Consider the following 25,954-nt stretch of genomic DNA (forward strand, 5'->3'; position numbering starts at 1 on the left):
TAGAGACTGGAGAAAATGTTTATTTTCAAACATATGAATAAAACAAATACCAAAATTAAAAAGTCAGCTTGTTCCCTTTGATTCTGGTGAAAATATTTGCCAAGAAATGTAATTACCATAGAAATTATTCTAAAAACTTTTGGGGGGACAACCCCCCCAAAAAAACCACAAAATAAAGAGGGCAACTGAAGGGGGCAAAAAGGACACTAGATACATAGAAGTATACAGTGCAGAGTTTACAACTTAATATTACAAAGCATGCCAGATTTTTTGGGGGGCGGGGGGGAAATAAAAATACAAGTGAGAGTTAGCCACACTCAACCACCTTTTCTTGATACTTTGGAATACGGAAAGAGATCCACGTATAAGGTAACAAAAACAAAAGGTTAATATAGCAAACTGCAATTATCAATGGATTTTTGCTTTGGGGAGGTAATACCCAGAGAACTGTTAGCTTATCTACTGTTCAAAAAGTCCAAAAGAGCTAGAAGCTTCGGAGACTGTCCCTAGCATATCAAACAAAACAAAAATGAACACGATAGCAACTTTTCCCTTGTTAATAATTTTAAAAAAAGCAACAGGGGGGCTTATTTAAGGAACATGGTGGTTTTTTAAACAAAAAAATGGATTGTTTTGTGTTAAATGAGGCCCATTTGTTTCTACACCCTGCTACAGGCGATTACGTGAGACCAGGATGACATGGTCATGCCAAAGAGTGAAGTTGACTCCACAAACTTTCAGGGGGAACAGTGCTAAGATGAGTAGATGCCCCATCCAAGAGAGGGGAGCGGAATAGCTCTCTTTGCCTTGGTCCTGCTCACAATGGAGCAGATTAGATTAAAGACAGCCACACAAGGCTGAATTCTGCGTCTCTTGTTGCCCTAGGCCAGGGCGGCATGTTCCTGCACAAACAGGAGAGTGCATTGAAGAGCCTCCTACTGCCACATGGGAGAAAGACATGCCAAACCCACGCAGGGGAGCCAAGTGTTCTGGAAGCAGCAAGTGCTCAAAATTGTGTGCTACCCCCAGCAAAGTGAGCGCCCCTTCAGTTAGGGCGCCCAGCCTGCCTGAGTGGTCTATCCTCCCCCACAGGCGGCATTTGGACCCACTGCCACAACTGCACTTTTTCATCACTTTGTATCTAGAAGGCACACATTTCCTGGGAGGTGAGAAGTGGCAGTGCCACATCCCAAAACCGTTGCACAGCAGGATCTGAGGTCCTCCATGTGTTACTGGACTACAACTCCCACCAGCCCTGACCAGTGACCACGCATACCTGGGGCTGTTGGGAGTTGGAGTCCAACCAAATCCAGATGGCCACATGCTCCTCATCCCTGCCATAGAGTCTGTGGCACATTGCTGCCTATTCTGTAGCTGTAACTGCCCCTTGATAAATGAGAGGTTGCAGAACGGGCACCAAGCTCATGCAGAGGCCTCCTGGCTGAGTCTCACTTCCAGAAAGGGATAGGGAGATGCCTGTTAGACTGACTGAAAGCAGTGCTTGCAATGCTCTCAAGTTATCACTGGTTCATGAGCCTTTCCCCAGTGCTGACAACTGAAAGCAAAGCGAGTTTCTCCAGGGAGAAGGGGTGCAAACTAAGAAACAGTCTGAGACTTGCAGCTTGCCTGTCTGTCTCACCATGCAGGCACTCTTGTCCCTGTCAATTCTGCAGCCAGGAGTGAGAAGACACAGTGGTGAGATCCACTTGTACCCCGCCTGCAGATCAATCTTGGAAAATCTGATCCCCAGATGCTCACAACGTTGGCCATCGCTGCTCCAGCCCTGAATGATTCTGCAGCCTGAATGATCCACACGCACACACAAAAGCCTGCATGCAACTCACTCCTTGGCTGTAGACAATGCATTTCTACAAAAATCTAAGTATGAACTTGTGGGGGTCCGATCCAATCTCCAAGAGAGGGAAAACCACTGGCAATCTCTCCATTTGGTAAGATGCAATTCAAGTAGCAGGGCAATTTTTAATTCTTAAAAAAGAGGCTTGGGGCCAGGGAAAGCCAGCATGGTGTTCTCCAGATGTTGCTGAATAATCCTCCCTGATTGTAGGTCATGCTGGCTGTGGCTGATGGGAGGTGGAGTCCAGCAACATCTGGGGGAGGGGCACTCACACTGGCCACCCCGAGTTCAGGCATTTAAAGGCTCAAGAGTAGGAGCACCCATTTTGCACCCCTTCAGAGGGAACCAGAAAAAGGCAAAGAGGCACACCCTGAGACAGAAGTGAGGTCCTGAGGTTGTGCGGCTGGTGCAAGAGGCTCCATTTTGAGCAAAGGGGAGTTATGGGATGGATCACTTGCACCACCAGCATTGCTACAGCAGAGGAGGACCAACACTGGGAAATACGACCCAGGCAGTTGTCAGCAGGGCCTGCAACAACAGAACTTGGGACGCATGAAAGCTATTGGCGGTTGCCTGGCAACCAACAGCCACTCTCTTCCCAAAACTGCTGCTATGTTGCAGCCTCGATTGCTAAGGAAGCCTGGTGGGAAGAGCAGGGCCAGGCCAGTGATTGACAGTTGCAGCAGGAGGACCTGGCTGGTCAATTCTCAACACCTCAAATGAAGCTTGTACACACCAACACACCTCACTGAGGCAAGAAGGGAGTAAGATGTCATTTCTGCACAGCAAGACATAAAGATGGGAAAACGACACTACACTGTGTTAAAAAGCTGGCAACTCAAGACAATTAACTGAAGGCAAAGGCTGTCCCTTCTGATGATGAAGCATCAATGCAAAGCCAAGGCATTCAAGAACATCTTTAAAGAAAAACCCAAACCAGAACATCCTCGCTTCATAATATACAGCAGGGATGCGGAACCTAGAGTTTTCAAGATGGGTGTTTGGGCTCCAGTTCCCATCCTCCCCAACCACTGCCCATGCTGGCTGGGGCTGATGGGAGCTGGAAACCAACAGCAGCTGGAGGGCCACAGGTTACTCCCCCCGCTACACAGGATTCAGAAATGCCAGAGCTGCCTGTTTCCCAAAGACTCAAAAGGGTGAAGGGCCCTGAACAAACAAAAATGTTAATAGCATTTCAAAAAAAATAAATCTCTTGCACACTTCCTTCAACTCAGCCTTTTGGACACAGGAATAGCAAATTCAGATACCATTGCTTCGAACTCTTGCAAGTTTTCTCCAGGTGGTTTGTCTGTGCGCAGAAAGTCACCTGTGTAGGTCACTGATAGCTTGATTTGGCTTCTAAGGTCCTCTAAGGACACAGCCATATGGGACTCGCCAGCAGCAAAGTGCAGAAGCAGAACATCTGCATCAATATTTCCCCCACCCCCCACGTATAAGCAAAAGGGAAGTGCTCCAGGCATGATCAATGCAGAACATTAATCAGGGTATGATTCTAAAACCTGTACAAATCTTTTCTCCTCCCCTCCCCTCTCCCCCCATCAACCAAAAAACAACAGGTGGCTGCAACATACACCCAGGAGAAATCCAAGCAACAGGATGGAGTCAGGCAAGGTTTCCCCAGGTAGCCCATGCAGGGGACCACATCCAATTTGATACACATTGCAGTTTTGTGGCAAAACAGCAGTCCAATGTAATGACCGAAGAAAGGAGAGGCACAGATCAATGCAGGTGAGGAAAGGTCACGTTTCTAGATCTGCTACTCCAATAAGGATTCTGTAAAACTCACTCCCTGCACCTCTTCAGCTTGGAGGGAGAGAGCTATCCCCACCATTCACTTGGGGATTTAACTATTTCTTCACTGCAGCAGCGTGAGCTTAACAAATAAGCAAGCAAACCCTGCTGCCCAGATTCATGCCTTCGGATCAAGACTGTAAGTATGCAAGATCTAGCACTAGGTCTGAGACTTAGGCATGACTTTGGTTCCCAGAGCCTCCCGTACGGAGGAAGATCTTCCATCCTGGGATTCAGGATGCAATAAAGGAGTCTTGTTTGTCCTGGCTTGGGGGTGTACCAAGAAATGGAGGAAGTGAGGGGGGGGGGCAGGATCAGGCAATGGAAACCAAAGAGAAAGGCAGGGTTGTGTGGAGAGAGCCGGGTTCTTTCTCAGGAGTGAAGGACAACCTCAATGGCAGCAGCCTCCGCAGTGACCACCCAGGTGAGCGTGCTGGCTCTCGCCAAACTTTGTTCTCCGGCTGAGGATCTCGTAAGAGCAGTCATCCCCGCAGCAGCCAGACATGCTGGGTGAGGTATCATCGATTTCAAACCTGCAGGGGCAGAAGTGGTGGTGGTGAAGGAGGAGGAGGAGAGGAGATAGAGAAAAGTGTCAGGTGGCATTTGCATCAATGCTTAAAATGCAGCCACATCTGTGCAACTGGAGCTGGCCTGGCCCCTTGGCGTGGTCTCCACAAGCAACTGATTGCATGAAGAGTCTATTTGTAGAAACAGGGCAGCATCAGAAGAAAACAAAACATGTGAGGAAAGCCCTGCTGACCAGACCAAAGGCCCAGGATCCTTGTTTTACAGTAGCCAAGCAGATGTCCCAAAGGGGAGCCTGCGATCAAGATCAGAGAACAGCAGCAACTCTCCCCACTTGTGGTCCCCAACAAAAGATTTTCATAGGCATACTGCCTCTGACAGTGGAGGGAAGACTGTGACTAATAGCCTTATATTCCATGAATTGCTCTTATTCCATGAATTGCTCTAGTCCCGTTTCAAAGCTTTCCAAGTTGGTCCAGGCCATCACAATATCTTGTGGGAAGCTGGAGTTATTTGGTAGTTTGTGCTGTTGTTGAACAGTGCCTGCTGCCCTTGGCCTAAGAAAGGTGTGGGGAACCTCGGACCTGCAAGGCCTCCTCTCCTGGTCTCATCTCCACCCAGCAATTAGACCGGGGGGAACCAGTGGGAGCTTTCTTTCCATTGTTGAAGGAGGAAAGGAAGCAGGAAAAATGGATGATCTGCCTGGAGACTGTAGCTGGGAAGGGAAGGACTAGGTGTGTGGATGTATAGGATATATATGGGCGCACCCACTTTGCTTTGGCCCCACCCACCTCCGGCATGTGGTCTCCCAGAAGGTTAGCCATCAAGGAATATTGTTCTGAAAAGGGCTCTGCGCCCTTTGCTCAGAGAGGGACAGGGAACCACTGGCCCTCTACATTTTGTTGGACTCCAACTCTCATCAACCCCAGCCAGCATGCCCAGAGGTCAGGGATGATGAGTCCCTGGCCAAAGAGAGTCCAATAACCAACTATCAGCTCTGACTCACAGGGGTAGGAGAGGGGCATCTCCCCAAACCCATCTTCTTCTGGTCTCTACTTCAGGTGAGCAAAAAGGAAGTAAATGAAGTCTTACTGTAACGCTTCTCTGAAGAACTGGTAGGCCCCATGATTGTGTTTAAATACTGTTAACATGACTTTCTTCATCTGTGTACTAAGAGCCAGGGAGAAGACAAGGTCAGCTTGGTATGAGGTCACAAGAAAGAAAGCAAAAGCCAAACAAAGTTCCTTGCACTTTCACAGTAGTCTAATTTAAATTAGTTCCAATCCCATGTAAAAATTGAAATTATTAAATAAATACACACACGTGTCAGTATATTTGGGGATGGCCATCTTCTCTTAACCCAAAGTTTGAAAGTGCATTTGGTATAGAATTGGATCCTCCAGACAACTGCCAAGTTTTAGCAGAGCTAACACAGTACTAACTAAAACCAAGAGCATAATCTAATGACTGTACCCAATGATGGTCTACTCTGAGTAGGGCTCATTCAAAAGAATGGACTTGATCAACTTTGGTTTACTCATTTCAGTGTGCCTACTCACAGTAGGACTTCACTGGATACAACCCTAGGTTTTAAAATCAAGACATTTTCAAAGAGCACAGCAAGCTAGCTAGCACGGCAGCAGTTTATAGCTGCACGTTCATCTGGGAGCAATTATCTTGCGCGCTCACACACCTGTTATGTGCAAATCAGATGATGCCGATGATTATATTAAAGCGAGATTGTAGCCTAGGGATGGGAAATCTGTGGTCCTGCAGATGTTGTTGAACTCCAACTCCCATAATCTCTGATGGGGCTGATGGGAGCTCGAGTCCAGCAACATTTGGAGGGCCACAGGTTTCCCTATCCCAACACTAGTCTTTACAACTACCAAAGGAAGCTCAAAAAGGTGTCAGAAGGGATTGTTGAAGATTTAGGGAAGGGTGCTGCTCAGGAATTTCATCACCCAAGGTCTTCAGAAGGCTCCAGTTCTGGTCCACACTAAATTCGTTGCAGTGTGCTTTTTATTTTATTTTAATGCAAGCAAAATAAAAATGCCTAATTTGATACATACAACAGGCAGAGGGTTGTATACAACGCTAGTTCTACACAGAGTAGACCCCCTGAAGTTAATAGACGGGAGTAATTTAGGATCATGAATTTCAGCTGGGTAGAATTTAGCTGGATATGGTTAAGAGGTTAAAAACAGAACCATCTGAATTCACACTGGCCTGGTTCAGACAACAGCACAGCAAGTTCAAACCGTGGCTTACCAGGAACTTTGCAGCTGCTTTTCTTCTCCCCTGTCGTTTTGAGCACAAACCCTGGCAACAGCTCAAGGTTAAGCTCTCTCCTCTCACTAAGCTTGAGTCCCAGTTCAGATAACACACTAAGCCAAACCTTGGAGTGGCAGTAAAAAAGAGCAGGAACAAGCAAAGCAGCAGCAGCAAGCTTATGTCTGGAAACCTGCATGCTTGCACGAACCTGGTAATCCATAGTTAGGGTGGCCATGCAACTCAGGCCATTATATGTCAATCCCTGGTATCAAGATATTCAGGGTTTGTTAGGGGTTTTTTAATGGGGAGAGATTAGCGACTCCAAGTGGGCATGTTTAGGACTTGCAGCTTCAGACAGCTAGAGAGGATTGTAATTCAGAGGAAGAGGAAAAAATAGTGCACTTACCTGTTTGCCACGAGCTGTAGGATCTGTATGAGAAATTTGCCAAGACCTTTCCTTCTCACTTTGCTTTCCAGCTGTACTTCGTAGCTGAGGAGTTGAGGAAAGGGTGAGCTTCAACATGCAATTAAAGAACACCCAGGCCTTGAAATCCCCCCACAAACATTGCTGCCCTGAGCTGCAAAATTCCACCCCCACCCCCATTCAGTCTTTCCCCACAGCTTCAGATGACATAATGGATGCAAATGGCTTTCAAACTCTCAGAGTAAAAGGAAAATAGAACTATATAAGCACTAAACAATGATTATTTAAGCCACAACTGATTTGTAATGTTGCGTTCACCCCTTCCCTTCCACCAGTTTGGCAGCTGCAAGAACACAGCCCTTTGGATTTTGCACCTGGAATAAACACAGCAGTTTACACACATAAATCAAACAACAAATCTGTGTGGATTTTCATGGAAGATAAGGCTTTGAAGGCCATGCTCCATAGTTGGAGGCAATGTCTTTCTGAATACCAGTTTCTGGAAACCACAGGGCAGAAAGCTGCTCTTGCGCTTGAGTCCTGCTTGTGGGCTTCCCATAGGCATCCAGCTGGCCACCGTGAGAACAGGATGCTGGACTAGATGGGCCACTGACTTGATTCAGCAGGACTGTTCTTTATGTGATTCTGTTCAGAACACAGGAAGCTGTCTTATACCAGGCAAGGCTACACCAGAATAGGCCATCTAGCCCAGTACTGCCTACTCTGATTGGAAGAAGCTGTCCAAGGCAGAGAAAGGTGTCTTCCATCACCTGCTACCTGATCCTTGAAGCTGGAAGATGCTGGGGACTGAATGCATCATATGGTCTTCCACAACCAGATGACCGCCAGGCATTTTTTAATACAACTCTCACTAGGCCCAACCAGTGTGACAAGTGACGCAGGGTGATGGGAGCTGTAGTCCAACAACATCTGAAGGGAAGCAGCATGGAGAAGGATGGTATATATCAAGATTGGAGTTATCAGCATCCTCAGGGAAACCCAAGGTTTTTTTTAGGAGTCTTTAGAGACAAAAACTTAAGAGACTAAAATGAATAAATCCCCAAAAAACTGAATGAGGATCAAGTAGCCAAGGAATATAGGAATGTTGTATGGGTAGGTGCAGAATGGAAAGGAGCAACCTGAAAGAGGGCATGGCTGGTCTGCGCACTGAACAAGAGCACTTCACACTAACTTTTTTTGTGTGGGACATTACTGCAGTCAACCCAACAATTTGTGCTTTGCCAGATGGGAACATGAAGGAGCTGAGGCTCACAGGGCTTTCCTGTAAAAATTTGCTACAGAAAACTCTGTGAGATTTCTTCCTTTGTCTGCCTTTGACAGGAAGCTGTAACACTATGTACTTCCTTCCTCCTTGGGGCAGACTCCTCTTTCTTCATTATGCTTCCAAGCTGGCCACACATACGTCTGAACTCTGCACTCTGAACTCACCATTTTTGAACTTACATTTTGTACTTTTGTAACTCAGATGGTAGTTTTGCTGATAATCTTGCTACTGTAACGGATGATTCGAAACCTAGATTATGTAACTAATTCCTACATTCATTTCTTCACAAAACAATGTGTGTGCGATTGTTATTTTAAGAGGGGACAAAAGGGTAGGTAATTCCAGGGAAAATACGGTCCATTTTAAAGCATTCTGGATTATTGTTTCAAGAAGTTAAATCAATCTTGTCATAGTTTCCAAGTTTAAGCTGCAAAGGATGGTACTGTGCTGATCTCACTAATGTGAGCAAGGAAGCAGTAATAACTAAACAACATATTCCCTCCTGGTGTCTAAATCCATTCTTACATTTTGTGTGTTAGTTATCGAAACAGCAGTGATTTACACAATAAAGGAAGCTTTCTGTCCCCAAGCTGGGCTGATACAGGATATCAATAAGCTTCCACTTCCCACATCCCCTTTCCTGTACCCTGCAAAATTTTGTAGCAGGTTTGACTTGTGTGCATCCTTCCACTCTGCTATGATCCACCTGGCCCTCCCCCAAGTGCAGAATCTGAGGGCACTCCAAGAGTCCTGAAAATAAATATGAACGTGCCTAGCAGGAGACGTACCAATAGAGGACCTCATCCCCGCACTCCACATCAAAGCGGAAGTGTGAGAAAGCCACGGGAAGGGAGCCGTCATCCAGAGCGATTAGGTACCAAGCACGGTCATCTGACATCTCATCTCGTTTCTCCCGGTCTTTCCAGCCCCACTCGCTCTGCTCATACCTGCGGAGAGGAAGAGAGCATAAAAACCAATCGCTTCACACCCTCTCCTTAGGGGAGAGCTCAGCCACCTGGAGATAGTACTCACCATAAGAAGCAGCCTGCATTGCTGCCTAGGAGAGGGAGGGAATCTCTTGGGTACCGGAGCACGTTCGGGACCCGTTCCCCTTCTCCACCTGGGCTTTGAGCAGCACCTCTGGATGGCTACCTAGCAAACTCTGCAAAGCGGACCCAACTCTATTAGCCATCAGAGGGGGCAAGAAGCTGGTTTGCAAGACAATTGCAAGATCTCTGTGACAGTTAGCAATGCAATTGCCTGACAGGCTCTGCAATCTGTTCTACTTTCTTTCTTCCTCGAATCCCTTACAGAGAAAAAGTCGTGAAAAACTGATCATCCTTACTAACAAAACAGCAGCCTCTGTTGGGAATCTCTGAAACACAGAATACTGAGTCAAGCCCTTGATCCATCTACCCCAGGATTGCCTATTCTGACTTGCAGTAGCTCTCTAATATCTGGAGCACAATGCTTTTTTTTTAAGCGGAGATACGACTTTTGGGGGATGGGAAAGAAAGTGAGTCATCCCCCCTGCTCTTGCACATCCCCACTACAGCTGGCAATAGCTCCCCACTGCCGCCCACTACCCCCGAGTGTCCCCCTTGGGCCTTACAAGGTCTGCATGTTTGTTTTGGTTAGTTCAAAAGCCCAGTCGAGTGTGGTCGGGTCCAAGCTGGAAACTCGTTTGCAGTCAATGGAGACGTTTAACCTGCAGAGAGAGAACGGAAACAGAAACCATTAGGTTTCAATATGCATAAATAGAAGTCCACTTTGTAGCTGAGTCCCAGGAGCAAGAAGCATGAAATACCAGACGGAGCAGCAGCAAGCGTTTCATGGCTTTCCACACACACACACAGTCTCAAAGCAAGCGCTTTGACCAAGAAGACCTGGGTTCAAATCCCTCTAGCCTCAAAAATGAAGAGCAGAGAACTTCTACTCACCCATTTCTGTCATATTTCTTGAACACTGGGAAGGCTTCTAAGGGGTCTCCCAACTATGTAAAGAAAGAGAGCATACTAAAGATAGGAAGAGATAGGTGTCCGCAGTGCAGTCAAGCAAAGAGATACTTTTTCAGGGGCTCTTAACATTTAAAGGGTTCACTTTGGGAAAAGTGCTCTCTCTCTAGCTTTTAGCTCACCATGAATTCCAAGTGGGGAGGAGAGAAAGTGTTTGGAGTTGGGGTTTTTTTAAACAACTTCTTCCTGTTTATTTGCATATACTGTCCAAGAAATTTTGGAACAGCAAACAGCAGATAAGTTATAATCAGTGGTCTCTGACATTCAGCAGCAACATCTTGGCAGCAGTGACAGACAGCGTTAATTGGCTGGTGCTGCACAGAAATAAGCAAACTGGGTCCAGGCCATTGAGGGAACTTCCACAACCAAGTGGGGATTTGAACCTGGGTCTCTAACCTGAATCTAACCTTTGAACTTGCAGACTTCCCCAACCTGGTGGACTCCTAATGTTTTGGACAACTCGCATCAGCCCTGGCCAGCATTACCAATGGTCAAGCAAGATGGTAGCTGCAGTCCAAACTATCTGGAGGGAACAGCTGCTCTATTGCCACTATACCAGGCGCAGCCTCCATGTTGAGGGGAAAGAGAAAACAAAGCTCACTTTATTTGCAGCTTCCACCTTGGCACAGATGGCATCCCTTGCTGCTCGCTCCTCCAGTCGTTTCTGTTTCTTCTCCTTGCCTTTACTTGATTTCCTCTGAAAGAAGAAGGGCTGAGATGTTAGAACAAGGCACAACATGTAAATGCAGCCAAGTTGTACTCAGTATATAGCCTTAAGCGTGGCTTCCCCTACATGGACTACCAAAGTTCACTCCACAGCCTCTCCAGGTATCTCCCAGCATCTGCTCTCCAGGGCTGGGAGAGACTCCTGCCTGTAATCCTAGAGCCACACTGTCAGTCAGCGTAGAGCAATGGTTCCCAACTTTATTGGTGGCAATAAAAATACAATTAAAAAATCATACAGCATCTGGCACAGTGTATTTTTAACTGCTTCTTTTATTTCTTATATATTGTGTTTTATTGTATTCCACAGAATCCGAAGTGTAAAACAATGCAAGATATAATAAGCTATTGAAATACTATTACAAAGCAATGTGAATATGTAACACAATGCACATGTGGTTTCTGTCGTTGACTACAAATCCACAGACACTCCACAGACCACTTAAATGAAGCTCGTGGACCAGTTTGAGAACTCCTGGTGCAGACAATACTAAGTGAGACAGGCAGAATGGTCTGGCTCAGTTTAAGGCAGCTGCCAGGGCTCCTATGTTCTATGAAACACTGGCAACCTAAGGATTATGCCAAACCAAATGATGCTGCCAAACAGGGAAAGCTATTTCTAGTAGAGCAAAAAAGCAAAATAAAAACAGAGAGCTTACTCTCAATTTGCAGCTCTGTGGGTTATCTGTGAGAGGTCTAGTACTGCGACCCTACCTTATTTATGTACCCCTATGATGTTATAGTTTATAATTATTATGTAATGTTTTATTTCTGACTATCGGTCGAATAAAGGAAATTTGATTGAATTTGCAGCTCCACTGATTAATATTGCCCCTCACTGCTTCAACTAAACCTTGTGGATTAATTGACCACTTCAGCCAATTAAAGCTTGCAGGTTTAAATACGCACATAAACAAACAAACAAACAAACAAACAAACAAACACACCCTTTTGGCAAGAGCAGTGCTAGGGAACACAGGGAAATGCTAAGAACTTGCAGCTCATGGGTGACAGAGGGTTTTTTCATTTGTCACATTTATCCTCTCTTATCACGATTTTTCCTGTCCAGGGTGTGGGTGAGTGTAAGGAGGTTATGATGCAGGCTTTGAGAGCAACAGAGAACATCAAACCCTAGAACAAGGGTAGCCAGTGGGGTACCTTCTAGAGGTTTTGAAATACTTCCATCAGCCCCAACCAGGCTAGCCAGCGGTCAGAGATTATAGGAGCTGTAGCTAAGCAAAATCTGCAGGGCATGCAGCCTCCTCTTGTGCTAAAGAGACAGGAACCCAGGCTTCCTAGAGAAACAGCTTTCTATCCTACATTGGTTTTTCCACCTACAGTCCCAAGAGCCAGTTCAAATCTGACTTGGAAATACTGAGTTGTGTCCAGTGCTAGTCCAGCTCAGAATAGATCCATTGAAGTTAACGACTTACCTTATATTCATTAATTTTAGTATATCTGAAGGAGCGTCTCCACCCCCATCGTTCTACCCGGACACTGAGGTCCAGCACAGAGGGCCTTCTGGTGGTTCCCTCATTGCGAGAAGTCAAATTACAGGGAACCAGGCAGAGGGCCTTTTCGGTAGTGGCGCCCTCCCTGTGGAACGCCCTCCCACCAGATGTCAAAGAGAACAACAACTACCAGACTTTTAGAAGACATCTGAAGGCAGCCCTGTTTAGGGAAGCTTTTAATGTTTGATGTATTACAGTATTTTAATATTTTTTTGGAAGCCGCCCAGAGTGGCTGGGGAAGCCCAGCCAGATGGGCGGGGTATAAATAATAAATAAATAAATAAATAAATAAATAATAATAATAATAATAATGTCTACTCTAAATAGGACTAACACTGGATACAATCACCATTTTTTGAAAAAAGGAAGAAAAAGAAACACTCGCTTATGAAGTGTTGTTAAGTTTTGCCAGGCTGGTGAGTCAGTGAATAGCAGAGGTTCTGAGCCAAAAACATGAGCCTAACCTCAATGCAACCCTTCCACCCTTGCTAAAGTTCAAGCAAGGACATCCTTCTCCCCCCACCCCCGACATGAAATTGGCTGGGAAGCTAGTTCAGTCGGAGCAGGGAGAATGTGGGGCAGGAAGACTGCCAGCAGATGGGAGCAGAATGCTGTGCCTGCATCTTCCTGGCACAAGCAAGACCTGAAGCAACTTCCAAAACAATAAAAAAAGGATAGATGGTGTGTATCTCCTGGCCTGAAGAGGCATGCACCTGCAATAGATATATATTTTTCCCTTGCAGGTGCTACTCTGTTATGTTGGAAGATGGGGTTCTTTAGATTGCTTGAAAGAGATAATTTTATGAACCCTTCTTTGACTGCTTCTGCCTTGCAGTGTAAGTATGTGAATGACATATTGTTAAATGTTATTTGTGGCACATCAACAGCAAGAAAGGTAAACAGGCTTCTTCCAGTTAATGGAAGTGTTTGTGTCAAGCTGTCTGAAGGCAGTTCTTGCGCACCCCTGGGAAACAGGCAAGTGGTGACTGACAAGCTTGACCTATGACACGTTTTGAGAGAAGGTGCTTGTACCTTTAAGGGCTGAGCAGGCTAGGAGAATTCCAATAACTGCAGCTTCTCCTACAATGACAAAGTACACCTGCCAACACTTGGCATCTAAAAAACTGATTTAGATTTCTAAAAATAATACTGATGCTTCATGGGTTAACATATAGCCCACCCTGCCCCTGAGTTCCAGACACCTAGGATCATCCAGCTATAGAAAGGGAAAGAAAAACCATTCCTATCAGCAAGGCAAACAAATGCCAAAGCTGCTTCAATTTGCTAACTTGAAGCACCTCCAATGCCATCCAGATTTTAGAAGTACGCAAAGGTGTGAGGACTGAACTGGGTTAAAAGGGAAACCCTTTTTATTAGCGTGGGTGGTCTCTTCAGATCTCCATGGAGAATGATTATTTGTTCTGCTTTAAACAGAAAAACCTCTTCAAATAAAAAGTAAATGTGATTTAAAAGAATGTGGGCACTGTCATAGGGCTGAACTGCCTGACAACCCCCACTATTGTTCTTCCATCCCAAATATTTCTGCCCAGGACAATTGAGCCTAACCTTCCAAATATTTAACCTTTTCAGTTCTGAGATTATCCATTACTTCCCCCCTGTAAACTGAACCCACCAAGGCCACATATCTCCGCCCCCCATCCTAAACCCTACTTCAAACCAGGCTTCCCCCTCTGTTTTGGACTCTCAAGTGCTATCAGTCAAGCCAGCATGTCTGATGGGTGTTGTAGTCCAAAACAGTTGGAAGGCACCAGGTTGATAAAGTGGCCTAAAACACACCCATCCACCACAGCCCTAACTCCATTCACACCTCCTTCCAATACAAAACTTTTTATCTCCTCTTATATCTTCCCATTTCAAAACCCCACAACCTGACCCCATGCCATTAAATCCCATCATCATGATCTTAACACCCCTTGTCTCCTCCTCCTCTCTCCTGCACCCTGGATTTCCCTCTTACTTTTTCATTTTCCTGCCCACATCAAATTTTCTTTTCTCCCCACCACCCCCCTCCTCCAAATCTTCCCCTGCATAATACATGTTTCTCCAACTTGCTTTCACCTCTCCAAGCCAGTCTTTCCCTCCCTGATTTACCCCTCAGCCTGTGTTAGGGTGTCATTAACTCAAAGCGCCCCCCTAATACCTGCCCCTCTCAAATTACTTTAATACCACCAATACCATCAATTTATCCCACTTTCCACCATCTATTTTAATCCTCGCCCCCCATTAAACCTTAGTTGCCTTATTACACGCCTACAGGTGTCCCCCATTTACTTTCCTTCCTCTAAACTTGGCGTCCCCCTCCCCAAATCTCCTAATCCTACCACTACCAACCTGCCTCTAGGGGGGGTCAGGAACCCCCGCCCCACTCATTTTTCCATGAACTACTTTAATATCTCAAATACCAATCCCTAAGCCCCTCACTTCTTCCAGCAGCAAACTTCCCATTAACGCCCCCAGCTCCCCCCCCGTTATTATTCCTTTGGTACCCCCACACTGACCCCCCCTCCTCCGGATTTCCCCTTTATTTTTTCTCCCTACCCAACACAAAACTTTCCATCCACAGAATAGCGCCCCCCATTTCACCCCCCCAAAAATCTTGACCCCCCCTTCCCTTCCTGCTCCCCCACCCACTCCGGGAGGAATCTAGGCCTTACTCACTCCCATGGCGATGACGACAACGAGCCCCCCTACAGTCTCCTCAAGATATCCGTAAAGCCGGGGGGGGGGGCGAATGTGATAAGAGGCGGGGGGGTGTTATTCCCCTACTGCGCCTGCGCAGTGCCCCAAACGGCGGGGAAGAAAGAGACAACCAAACAGCACCTGACGCACAGCGTGGAGGTGGGAAGCATCTAAAGGAGAGCGGGGAGGGGCGTGGCTGCGCACGCGTGGCTCGGAATGTGGGTAGTGAAGAGGGCGGAAGGTAGGGGTAAAGGGGTTTCCGGAGCGCGTGCGCCGAAGAGGGGTTGGTGGCCTAAGCTTCAGAAGGCGGGGAGGGAAGAGGAGAATTTAAAGCGGAGGAAAGGCGGGAAAGTGTGGAAGACCTTTATGAGAGGGAGAGGGTGGCGCGTGCGCGGTGTAGCTCTCGGAGTGCCCCGGTTCAATCTTCGGTCGCCGGTCTCGCGCTTTGGGGGGACCGTTGAGGCGAAGTTTCTTCCGCGCTGATTGGCTATTGAGAGAGACGGCTGTTTTACCTCCGTGAGAGGGGAGATGGATGACAAATTTCTCCTCATAATAGCCCTTGCTTTTCAGCTCTAACTACTTTTCCCTTTTTTTAAAAAAGAACAATTAAAAATCCAAATCCGTATATGAAAAGGCCACCGCCAGTCATCGTGACTAGCACAATAAAAAGCGGGACACCATTCTGAATATGATTAAAACATTAGCTAATTATTTATAATTATTTAAATCTCCAATATGCACTGTACTTAAAAAAGAGCCTATACTTTTAAAAGTACCAAATAATGAGCTGTGTGGCTCAGTTAAGATTAAATAATCCAATTGATTTAAAATATACCCCATTTTTCCAGTACAGTGGTAAAGGTAAAGGTACCCCTGCCCATACGGGCCAGTCGTGTCCGACTCTAGGGTTGTGCGCCCATCTCACTTAAGAGGCCGGGGGCCAGCGCTGTCAGGAGACACTTCCGGGTCACGTGGCCAGCGTGACGAAGCTGCTCTGGTGAGCCAGCACCAGCACAGCACACGGAAATGCCGTTTACCTTCCCGCTATAAAGTGGTACCTATTTATCTACTTGCTCTTAGGGGTGCTTTCGAACTGCTTGGTGGGCAGGAGCTGGGACCGAAAGACGGGAGCTCACCCCGCCGCAGGGATTCGAACCGCCGACCATACGATCGGCAAGTCTTAGGCACTGAGGTTTTACCCACAGCGCCACCCGCGAGGTACAGTGGTACCTCGGGTTAAGTACTTAATTCGTTCTGGAGGTCCATTCTTAACCTAAAACTGTTCTTAACCTGAAGCACCACTTTAGCTAATGGGGACTCCCGCTGCTGCTGCGCCGCCGGAAGACGATTTCTGTTCTCATCTTGAAGCAAAGTTCTTAACCCGAGGTACTATTTCTGGGTTAGCGAAATCTGTAACCTGAAGCGTATTTAACCCAAGGTACCACTGTACTACTGTATGTGTTCAAAGCAGCTTAAACTAACATGGAGAGGGGGAGAATAAAATTACAGCAATATACAACAAAAATAGATTTTAAAACATAGTGAAGAACATAGGTCAGCCATTAAAAATGCTATGTTAAATGTAGAAATATTTATTTAGGCATTTTTATACTGCCCAATCAACCCATAGTGGTTCATAATTTAAAATCAATAAAGAACAAACAGTAATTGGTATGCAAAGGCAACACACACATGGGAAATTAGGCAGCAGTCCTATTCGCAACAGGGTTTTTCCTTCTGAATAGACATGCCATTTTGAATCAAGATAGTGGATTGAACTTTTCAAAACCACTGATTCTAACAACCAATTAAAAAACTTCACTGATTTTTTGGTTTCTTAGAATTCCTGAGCAGTACCAGATACAGAGCTGCTAGTATCCCATAAAATAAACTTTTGTAATGCTCCCTACTGCCAGCTTATCCATCTTTCAATATTTGGCATGATTAAATGCTTAAAATGTCTGCTCCTGACATTTTCAACTTACTTTTTATTTACAGTATATCCTAGAAGCAGATACTGTACAGGCAGTGCTTTTTCCCCCTAAAAAAATATGTTTAGGGGTACTCTCATTTTCCTACTTATATTGAAATACTGCCCCTCAATGAGACCAAGGGATGCGGGTGGCACTGTGGGTTAAACCACAGAGCCTAGGGCCTGCCGATCAGAAGGTTGGCGGTTCGAATCCCCGCGACGGGGTGAGCTCCCGTTGTTCGGTCCTTGCTCCTGCCAACCTAGCAGTTCGAAAGCATGTCAAAGTGCAAGTAGATAAACAGGTACCGCTCCGGCAGGAAGGTAAATGGCGTTTCCGTGTGCTGCTCTGGTTCACCAGAAGCGGCTTCGTCATGCTTGCCACAAGACCCGGAAGCTGTACGCCGGCTCCCTCGACCAATAAAGCGAGATAAGCACTGCAACCCCAGAGTTGGCCACGACTGGACCTAATGGTCAGGGGTCCCTTTACCTTTAATGAGACCAAACTTAGATTCGCAAAATGCGTACCCCTGTGTCTCCCCTGAAAAAAAGCACTGGATACAGGTTATTATACTACAAATGCACAAAGAAGTAATTAAACTCTTATCAATATATATTCTACATGCAAATTGAATTTCTTACCTAAATATTACTAATCGGAAAGGGCTTTATCCAATATAGACAAGGATTTCAATTGTGCAATGAGACTGTCACAGTCCCCCATCTCCCTCAAAGTCTGCTCAGTGGAGTTGGGGGACCCTCCAGAGTAGATTTGAGAGGGAAGGGTGTGGGGGAGGAAAGCAATAAGAAATTTAGTCATGCAATGCAGGATTTTCAGTTAATATTTTCAGTTTCTCATCAGATGGAATGTCTGGCAATAGATTCAGCAGAGATGAAATAAAGCACATCACAATGATTCATAATTAACATATGGAATTCACTGCTGTAATATGCGCTGCTGGTCGTTGCCTACAAATGGGAATTGGCCATGATGGCTAAATTGAATCCCTGTTTAGAGGCAGTATATGTTGTTGTTTAGTCGTTTAGTCGTGTCCGACTCTTCGTGACCCCATGGACCAGAGCACGCCAGGCACTCCTGTCTTCCACCGCCTCCCGCAGTTTGGTCAGGCTCATGTAGTATATAATACCTTTAAATAAGGAGCTTCTGCTGGGAGGTACGAATGGGAGAGAAAGGCAGTGTTGCCTTCATGTCCTCCTGGTGGGCTGCCCAGAGGCATCTCATTGGCCACTGTAGAAACAGATTCTGGACTTGATGGGCCTTTGGTCTGATCCAGCAAGACTCTTATATTCAGCCTGTGAATTTCCTTGCAACTTAACCCTTTGCCCTTTCCCTGCACTCTTCCGCAGAAAAATGAAGTTTGCCGTTCTTGCTCAGTTTAGGATTTATTTTTTTAGAGTTTGAAACTAATTATTTTATTAACATTTCTATTAGCATTTTTTAATTCACATTCTAAAGTTCATGGTTGTTTCAGCTCTACTTGGAACAACCTAAAAAATTCTCCCTTGTTTTTCAAATTCTAAATCACATGTCCCCATTCAGATATCAATGTGTCCCTTTAGAACTGCTTTTTTGGTAGAACCTTATGTGCAGCTGGCAATAAGACTAGAGGGAAATACAACTGTAGTCATATAAAGCCAATAAAAATATAATTTTTAAAGAACATAAAAATGTGTGACCCATATTTTTTTAGAAAAAGAATCATCTGTTCAGTGTGGAATTCTTTTCTGATAAATTTCAGCTTAGTTCTAGAGGGTACCCACACTCTGCAGGTCCTCGTGATGGTGTTAACCTCTTGGTTTAATCTTCTGTGTTCCAACTTTCCTAATCACTCTACCTACGCCTTCTATGACTCCTAAAATGTTTCCCTACCTATTCCTGATCTTTCACTAAAGGAGAGATAGCCCAGTAAAATCAGACCAAAAGTGATCAACTCTTGTTATAAACTCACACAATCTTTTATGTCACTTTGTTTGTGGCAGGGCTAAGATGAGTTCTTCTTCAGTAGGATTTAATCTGAGCCAAGGCTCACCAGAGTTTGAAACACAGGTCTCAGCTCTGACATGGCTGAGGGCTTCTGAACATGTGCAGAGTTCTTCTCCTCCTCTTGCACAACTGAAAAATCACCATCAGCACGAAAACATCTGGGATTGCAGATATGGACTTGTAGAGGAGAAGGTGTGGCTTCCTGGTTGATTTGTAAGGCTTGTTGTAGTTTTGAAGTCACAACAGGACATCGGACTCTCCTTGGGAAAAGGTAAAGTTCCAGAAACCTCTTATTTGTTGTGTGTGTCTCCTTAAAGCCAGAACATCCCAGCCCCACAGAACACATCAGCTGCAGCACCCTAGATATTCAAAAGTATTAATTTGGCATGTACACAAGCCCATTTCTTATGGGGATCAGCTCCAACAGATCGAGGACTTTTGCTTTTTGTAAACTGTCCTGAGGCAGGCTGAACTTTTGTCACATCCCAGGAAAAAGGCTCCTGTCAGCCGGTTTTTACCTCTATCCAACCAGTGTTGTTGAATATGTGAGAGGAATGCATGAGGGGGTGGGGGAAGAGGAAAGAGAGTAAATGTTGGGAGAAGGAACAAGAAATAAGGAGAAGGCCATTGGGGAGGCTATGGTGGGCTTTGCCATGTACGGTTTGCTCTTTCATCATCAAACAACAAATTGATCCTGGAGAGTCTAGCTGGGGATGAGAATCTTTTACTTTGAAACACAAAGACACAAAGGCTTTGGATCTTTTATCTGCACCCCCCTCCCCATGCAGTCCCTACAGATGCTTATTCCTATTCCTGTAGCTGGAGGGGATGGCTTCTTTGCCTGAGGCTACAATCCACATACCACACTTAATCTTGTTAGCGTAAAAATCTGGGTGCGTACCTACCCTGCCACCCAGCTCGTCGGACAGAGTCCGCGGGTCCTAGCGGAGGAAAAGGAAGCTCAGCCGGACGCAGGAGCAAGATGCTAGATCCAAGTTTATTGGCCAACAGGTTCAAGACGAGATTGAACCCCGAGAATGGGGCAACATAGACTTTTAAAAGTTCCCTCCACATCCCAGGGTACAGTGCGTGAAAACGTCATGAATACATTATGGGAAGGTTGGGTTTCAGAAATTACATCATGAATATTTTACACATGTCATGAATATATTTGCAGAGAGGTGGGGTTACACTGATTAGCATTTGAGACAAAGGAGGGAAAATGTGCAGAGTGAGGGATATACATAAGTAAACATCTCTTGAGTACCGGTGGTGGTTGGACAAAAGGACAGTGATATGCATCGTCTGCCACCTGGCATTGCCCGGAGGAAGGGTTAGGCAGAACGATCTGACAGGATTATGAAGTTCCTGCGTACGTGCGCTGCCGCTTCGGGGATTATGGAGGTCAGGGTGTCATCATGGAGTCCAGGGGGAGCTGAGTTGAATGACACCAAAAGCAAGGAAATCGGAACTATGGTTGATTTTATATGATTTTAGAAAGATTCTGATGGTTTCCAACCTATTCCGTAGTCTCGGTCAAGTCAGAACTAAAGTGGATACATTGTTGCAGGTTTTGACAGGTTTACGAGCAAAAACGGATACATTGTAGCAGGTTTTGATTGGATTAGGAGGTCAGAAGTTTCAGTTCCATTGTCCTCGCTGCGGGGGGCCGTCAGCAGCTTGTCAGCAGGTTTAATGAGGCGTGCAAGAGCTCGCTGAGCTGCCTGAGCTAGTTCTTGCAGGATGAATGCACGGCTGTGATTGGCTAAGGCGCAGCCTGTTTTTTATGAATGGGGATACCTTACAAGAAATAGAGAGGAGAAAGGCTATAGAAAAGATGGGGCTTATTTTCGCCCGCGTGGAGAGACAAAGAGAGCCTTTTATTTACAAGGCAAGACAGGGGTATAGTGTGGTGCTTGTGCAACGGTGTGGGGGCTTGAGGGTTCGAGGCTAGGCTGGTCATCCACTCGAGTCCCTTCAGGAAGCGCAAAGGGAAGAATGGGTACCCCCCCCCCGCCTTCCCGTATCAGTCCCCCATTCGGAGATAGATTTGCATGGAAGTTCTGTAAGAACTTGCAAATCCTTTCTCCGCACACTATACCCCGGTGATTTCGTACTCCCCTTCCCCCAGATGTCTCATTTGCACGTATTCAGGGAAAGTCGGGATATTGTGGGAGCGGGAATAGGCTCGGAAAGTGATAGGAGTAGCCTGAATAGGGAGGCGCAGGAGAGAGCAGCAGGGAGAAGCACAGTGTATAGCACAGCAGAGTACGGAGATGCAGAAGACAATGGTAAGGATTGTCAAGAACACAACTTTGAGCAATTGTCGGAGCCATCCCATCTTAGGCAACCATCCCCACAAGTCTATATCGGACAGTCCCTCATGCTGGACATCCTGTAGTCTCCCAGCCAGCTCATGGATGTTGTTCAAATGTCCGGTTATGTTTAAGGTCTGGTCTGTCACATAGGTACAGCACTCGGTGCCTATTAAGGCGCAGGTCCCTCCCTGGCTAGACAGGAGGAAATCTGTCGCAATCCTCGTCTGCAGGCTCAATTGTCTTACCTCAGATAACTCAGACATGAGAGAGTCCGTGATCTGGGTTGCCTCCTGCATGAATTTCAGGAGAATGTCGGTAAGTCGGAGAATATCCACATGGTTGGATCCAGCGCCATAAGCAGGGAAAAGTGAGCGGCCAACGGTTTCTCCATTTGCAGCAACATCTGACAGGTCTGACAGCTCCTTCTGTTCCCTTTTGTTCCGCTGTCTCCCAGGGGGCAGGTGAGGGGTTATTCTAATTCCGGGTACGATGTAGCCAATGAAGCAGGATCCGGACATGTGTGGGCTCACCCACGTGTAAGCACGGTGCCCACACACCCAGAACAAGCCGCTGAGGTAGGATTCCATTCTGCCTGAGGCAAAGGTTTGCAGCAGCATGGTGTCCGTGGGTTGTGGCTTCCAGTCCAAGGGGTGTCCAACAGCAGTGGCCCAGGCGACGGTGAGGTTAGGGAAGGTCCGGGAATCTCTTGTATTGGAGACGGTGACCGGTCCGGTTGGTAAGATTTCAAGGGTGGTTGGGCACGCACTGGATCCGATGAAGGTTCCTTCCCCTGAGAAGCTGCGGCAAAGGGGTCCTTTTGTAGGGCCGGTGAGATAGAGGTATTGATGTGTCAAGTTGAGCGCAGTTAGGTTCCAGGAGGTAACGTTTCCGGAGCGGAACTGTTCTAGGGTCACTGGCACTGGGACCAATGGAAGGCTTTGTTGGAGATGGCTGGGCGCGTGTGCGCAAATCCAGCAGTCCGGGTAAGGTGCTTCCTTGGCCACCTGGCTGAGTAGCTTCATGTAGGAATTTTGCTCCCAGGACGACAGGAGGTCTTCTCCCGGTAGTGCAGGATCAGTGCCGACTTGTCGGGGTGCCGTACCGACCGGGTGGAGTGGGTCGGTGGTGTTCAATAGTCGCCTGTCTTTGGCGATGCCGCCGCACCTCAGGGGCCCGACGTGGTCCCAAGAGGGGGAGCGCGATGGGTGTATTGTGTGGTGCCAGCCTTCAAGATACTCAGCACCTCTCCACTCGTGGGTGATTCCTAGGTTCCATAAGCAGCAGAACCGCCGCAGACAGAGTCCTTGGAGTTGGGGTTTGCGAGTTTCTGGGGTAGAGAGGAGACACTGGAACCCGAAAATCAAGTTTCCAGAGGGGTGGTTTAAGTTCGTGTAGGCATGAGAGGCCCCTCCTGTCCCGACCTCGGTCCAGTTTGGGTTTCGTGTGATTTCACCCTTCTCGTAAAGAAGGTAGGTCCCATTTTGACAGGTCAGCCGGTATGCGGAGTGGTCAAGGGTGAGGGTTGCGGACCCGATCCTATGTAAGTCTTTGTCTCGGACGAAAAGTTCCCAGTGTTCGTCCCCAACGAGTCGGGGTACTAGAGAGTGGCGGAGTAGAGTTCGGGACTCTGGGAGGCAGAAATCAAAGTCCCCCATTCGGTCGGGGTTAGACCTCCCCGTCTCGACCTCATGGTAATCCAAGAAGTGATAGTCCGTTTGTAATCCTGCGCAGTGGTTTGATAAGGCAACTGGAACCCAGGGTAGGGCAGCGAGAAGAAATGCGATATGGACATAGCCCATTGCTTGGTGGTGTGGGGTTTGAGATGAAGCGTAGCCGTGAAGTGAAGCGGGCGGACGAACTGTCAGACGGAGTTGCCAAGGAGCTGTCAAATGAGCTGTCAGAGTGAGCTGTCAGACGGAGCTGTCAGACGCGTCTGAAACGTAGCTTGATGTCGTTGGTGTCCGGGATGATTTCCGACGTCCAGTTCGATGTCGCGGTGTCCGGTCTGGTCTGTTGAGCCCGACTTTGGCCCCGATCAGCTGGTCCGGTCTGTTGAGCCCGAACTTGGCCCCGATCCGCTGGTCCGGTCTGTTGAGCCCGACCTTGGCCCCGATCCACTGGTCCGGTCTGTTGAGCCCGACCTTGGCCCCGATCCACAGGTCCGGTCTGTTGAGCCCGACCTTGGCCCCGATCCGCTATGGTTTCTTCCTCGGCGTCGTCAATGTAGGAGGTCGGCGGGGAAGGTGGAGGTTCGAAGGTGTAATCTTCTCCGAGATTGTCGTGAGCTTCTTGGGGTGGTGGTGCCGCCTTGCACCTCGTGTGATGTATCCACGCAGCCTTCTCTCCCACCTTCACGGCAGTCGGCGACGTCAGGAGCACCTGGTAAGGGCCTTCCCAGGTTGGTTGTAGGGGTAATTTCGGATATACCTTGACCAGGATCCAGTCCGCTGGGTGGAAGGAGTGGGCTTGGACGTCGAGGGGGAGGTTCTGTCCCTCGACGGCGGCGTAGTGGTGGAGACGCTTCAGCTGTGTCTGTAGCTGGATAACATAGTTAGTGAGTTCTGTTTCCCCCACCTCAAGTTCTGAGAGGGGGTATAGAGTATTATATACGGGAGGGGGCCTCCCAAACAAGAGTTCGAAGGGTGATAATTTTAGTGGTCCAGTTGGGGCACTCCGAACGTTATGTAGAACTAGTGGGAGTGCGTTCACCCATTTCAGTCCCGTAACCCTGCAGAGCTTTCCCAATTGTATTTTTATCTCCTGATTTATTCGTTCTACTTGGCCCGAAGATTGCGGGTGGTAAGGGGTATGTAGATCCCATTTTATTTGGAGGGCTTTGGCAATCAGTTGTACAATTTCGGCGGTAAAGTGGGTTCCCCGGTCACTGTCTAAGCGTCGGGGTACTCCATATCGGGGTATAATGTCGTGGAGGAGCGCCCTGGCTACTACCGAGGCAGTAGCTCTTCGGCAAGGGAACCCTTCCACCCAAGAGGAGAATTGGTCTATTATGATCAGAGCGTGTCTATAGCCTTGGCATGGTGGTAGGTCTATGAAATCCAATTGTAAGCTCTCAAAGGGGACAAAGGCCCATATTCTTGCCCCTGGAGGTCTTTTTGGTTCTCGCTTTGGGTTGAAGGCACTGCAGGTGACACAATTCTTAGAGGCTGCAGTGGCTGCCGCGGCTAGTCCAGGAGCAAACCAGGATCTTTTAACGTGTTCGATTAATCTGTCTTTTCCCCAGTGAGTCTGTTGGTGCAGGACCCTCACCAATTTTGGAGTCCAGGATTTAGGAAGGACGGTTCTGCCATCGGGGAGGGTCCAGACTCCGTCCTGGTTAACTGCGCCTAGGGATTCCCACATGGTTTTCTCTCCGTCCGTGACCATATGGTACAATTGTGAAGGGTCTATGTTGAGGGGGAGTTGTACGGCTTGGAACTCTGACTCGTTTTGTGGGGGGCGGAGGGCCGCGGTCTGGGCCGCCTTGTCGGCCCGTCTATTTCCTTTGGAGACGGGGTCTCTTCCCTTCGTGTGCGCTTTACAGTGGACTACTGCTATTGCGGTGGGAAGGTGGATTGCGGTCAGTAGTCTCTCTACCAGTGCAGCATGAGAAATTTGTGAGCCGGCGGCAGTAAGGAAGCCTCTCTGGAGCCAAATTTGACCGGTTGTATGTACGAGGCCGAAACAGTACTTGCTATCCGTGTAAATGGTTGCCCTCTTGCCTTCGCTAATTTCACAGGCGCGTATGAGGGCAATTAGTTCCGCGGCCTGGGCACTGTATTGAGGATTTATTGGGTTGGATTCTAGGACTTCAAAATCCGAGACTACTGCATATCCAGTTTTCCTTTCTCCATCAATAACTTTTGAGCTACCATCTGTGTAGAGTATGATGTCGGGGTTTTCTAGGGGAAGGTGGTCTAGGTCCTCCCGGGGTTTTTCTGCATGACGGACAATCGTGGCGCAATCGTGATGTGGGGTGCCGTCGTCAGGGAGGGGGAGTAGGGTTGCCGGGTTTAGGGAATTAACTCGTTTGATGGTGACATTGGACGGGGTCAGTAGGAGAGCTTCGTATCTATTGAGGCGTGAGTTTGAAAAGTGATGGCAGCCCTTTAAGGTCAGGAGAGTGGAGACAGAATGGGGTACATGAATAGTGATTTCATGTCCCAGGACCGTCTCTTGGGCTTTTTCAAGGAGGATGGCGGCGGCCGCAATGGCTCTAAGGCAACCTACTGCCCCTTTTGCGGTGTTATCTAGTTGAAGACTGTAATAGGCTACTGGTCGTTCTGTGTCACGGAAAGGTTGGGTCAGGACTCCTGAAGCTACCCCCATTTGCTCATGGATGAACAGATTGAAGGGGATCCTATAATCTGGCAAACCTAAGGCAGGGGCGGACCTCAATTCTCGTTTTACTCGTTCAAAGGCTTTATAAGCTTCTTCTTCCCAAACCAAGGCATCAGGGTGGTCTTGGCGCGTCATGGCCGTCAGGGGTTTGGTTATCTCACTATAGCCCGCGATCCAGGCTCTGCAGAAGCCGGCCATCC

At 47.4% G+C, this 25,954-nt stretch overlaps 1 protein-coding gene and 1 long non-coding RNA gene across 7 annotated transcripts in view; one reads left to right on the forward strand and one right to left on the reverse strand.

Annotated features, from left to right (window-relative positions):
• NAA40 (N-alpha-acetyltransferase 40, NatD catalytic subunit) lies at positions 1-15,328 on the reverse strand. Of its 5 annotated transcripts, XM_028711280.2 has the most exons (8): positions 15,104-15,244; positions 10,792-10,887; positions 10,116-10,168; positions 9,788-9,883; positions 8,964-9,122; positions 6,873-6,956; positions 5,285-5,362; positions 1-4,200 (listed from the first exon to the last, which is right to left on the reverse strand). In XM_028711280.2, the coding sequence occupies exons 1-8, from the start codon at positions 15,107-15,109 to the stop codon at positions 4,059-4,061; spliced, it is 714 nt and encodes a 237-aa protein (XP_028567113.1). In that variant the 5' UTR covers positions 15,110-15,244; the 3' UTR covers positions 1-4,058. The 5 variants fall into 5 exon arrangements, with proteins under 5 accessions (XP_028567113.1, XP_077776711.1, XP_077776713.1 ...); XM_077920585.1 differs by lacking the exons at positions 10,116-10,168; positions 15,104-15,244 and adding an exon at positions 15,266-15,328; XM_077920587.1 differs by lacking the exons at positions 10,116-10,168; positions 15,104-15,244 and adding an exon at positions 15,275-15,309.
• The window catches only part of LOC144325842 (uncharacterized), a 23,637-nt gene continuing 12,863 nt past the window's right edge, over positions 15,181-25,954 (forward strand). The window contains exons 1-2 of one of the 2 annotated variants that reach the window (XR_013391040.1): positions 15,181-15,283; positions 19,095-19,369. This is a non-coding gene — a long non-coding RNA (uncharacterized LOC144325842). Of the gene's footprint in view, positions 15,284-15,391; positions 15,641-19,094; positions 19,370-25,954 lie in introns of those variants that run through there. The other variant, XR_013391041.1, reaches the window with a different exon arrangement.

The sequence above is a fragment of the Podarcis muralis genome, chromosome 16 (genome assembly GCF_964188315.1).
Source record: "Podarcis muralis chromosome 16, rPodMur119.hap1.1, whole genome shotgun sequence".
In the NCBI taxonomy this organism is placed as follows: domain Eukaryota; kingdom Metazoa; phylum Chordata; class Lepidosauria; order Squamata; family Lacertidae; genus Podarcis; species Podarcis muralis.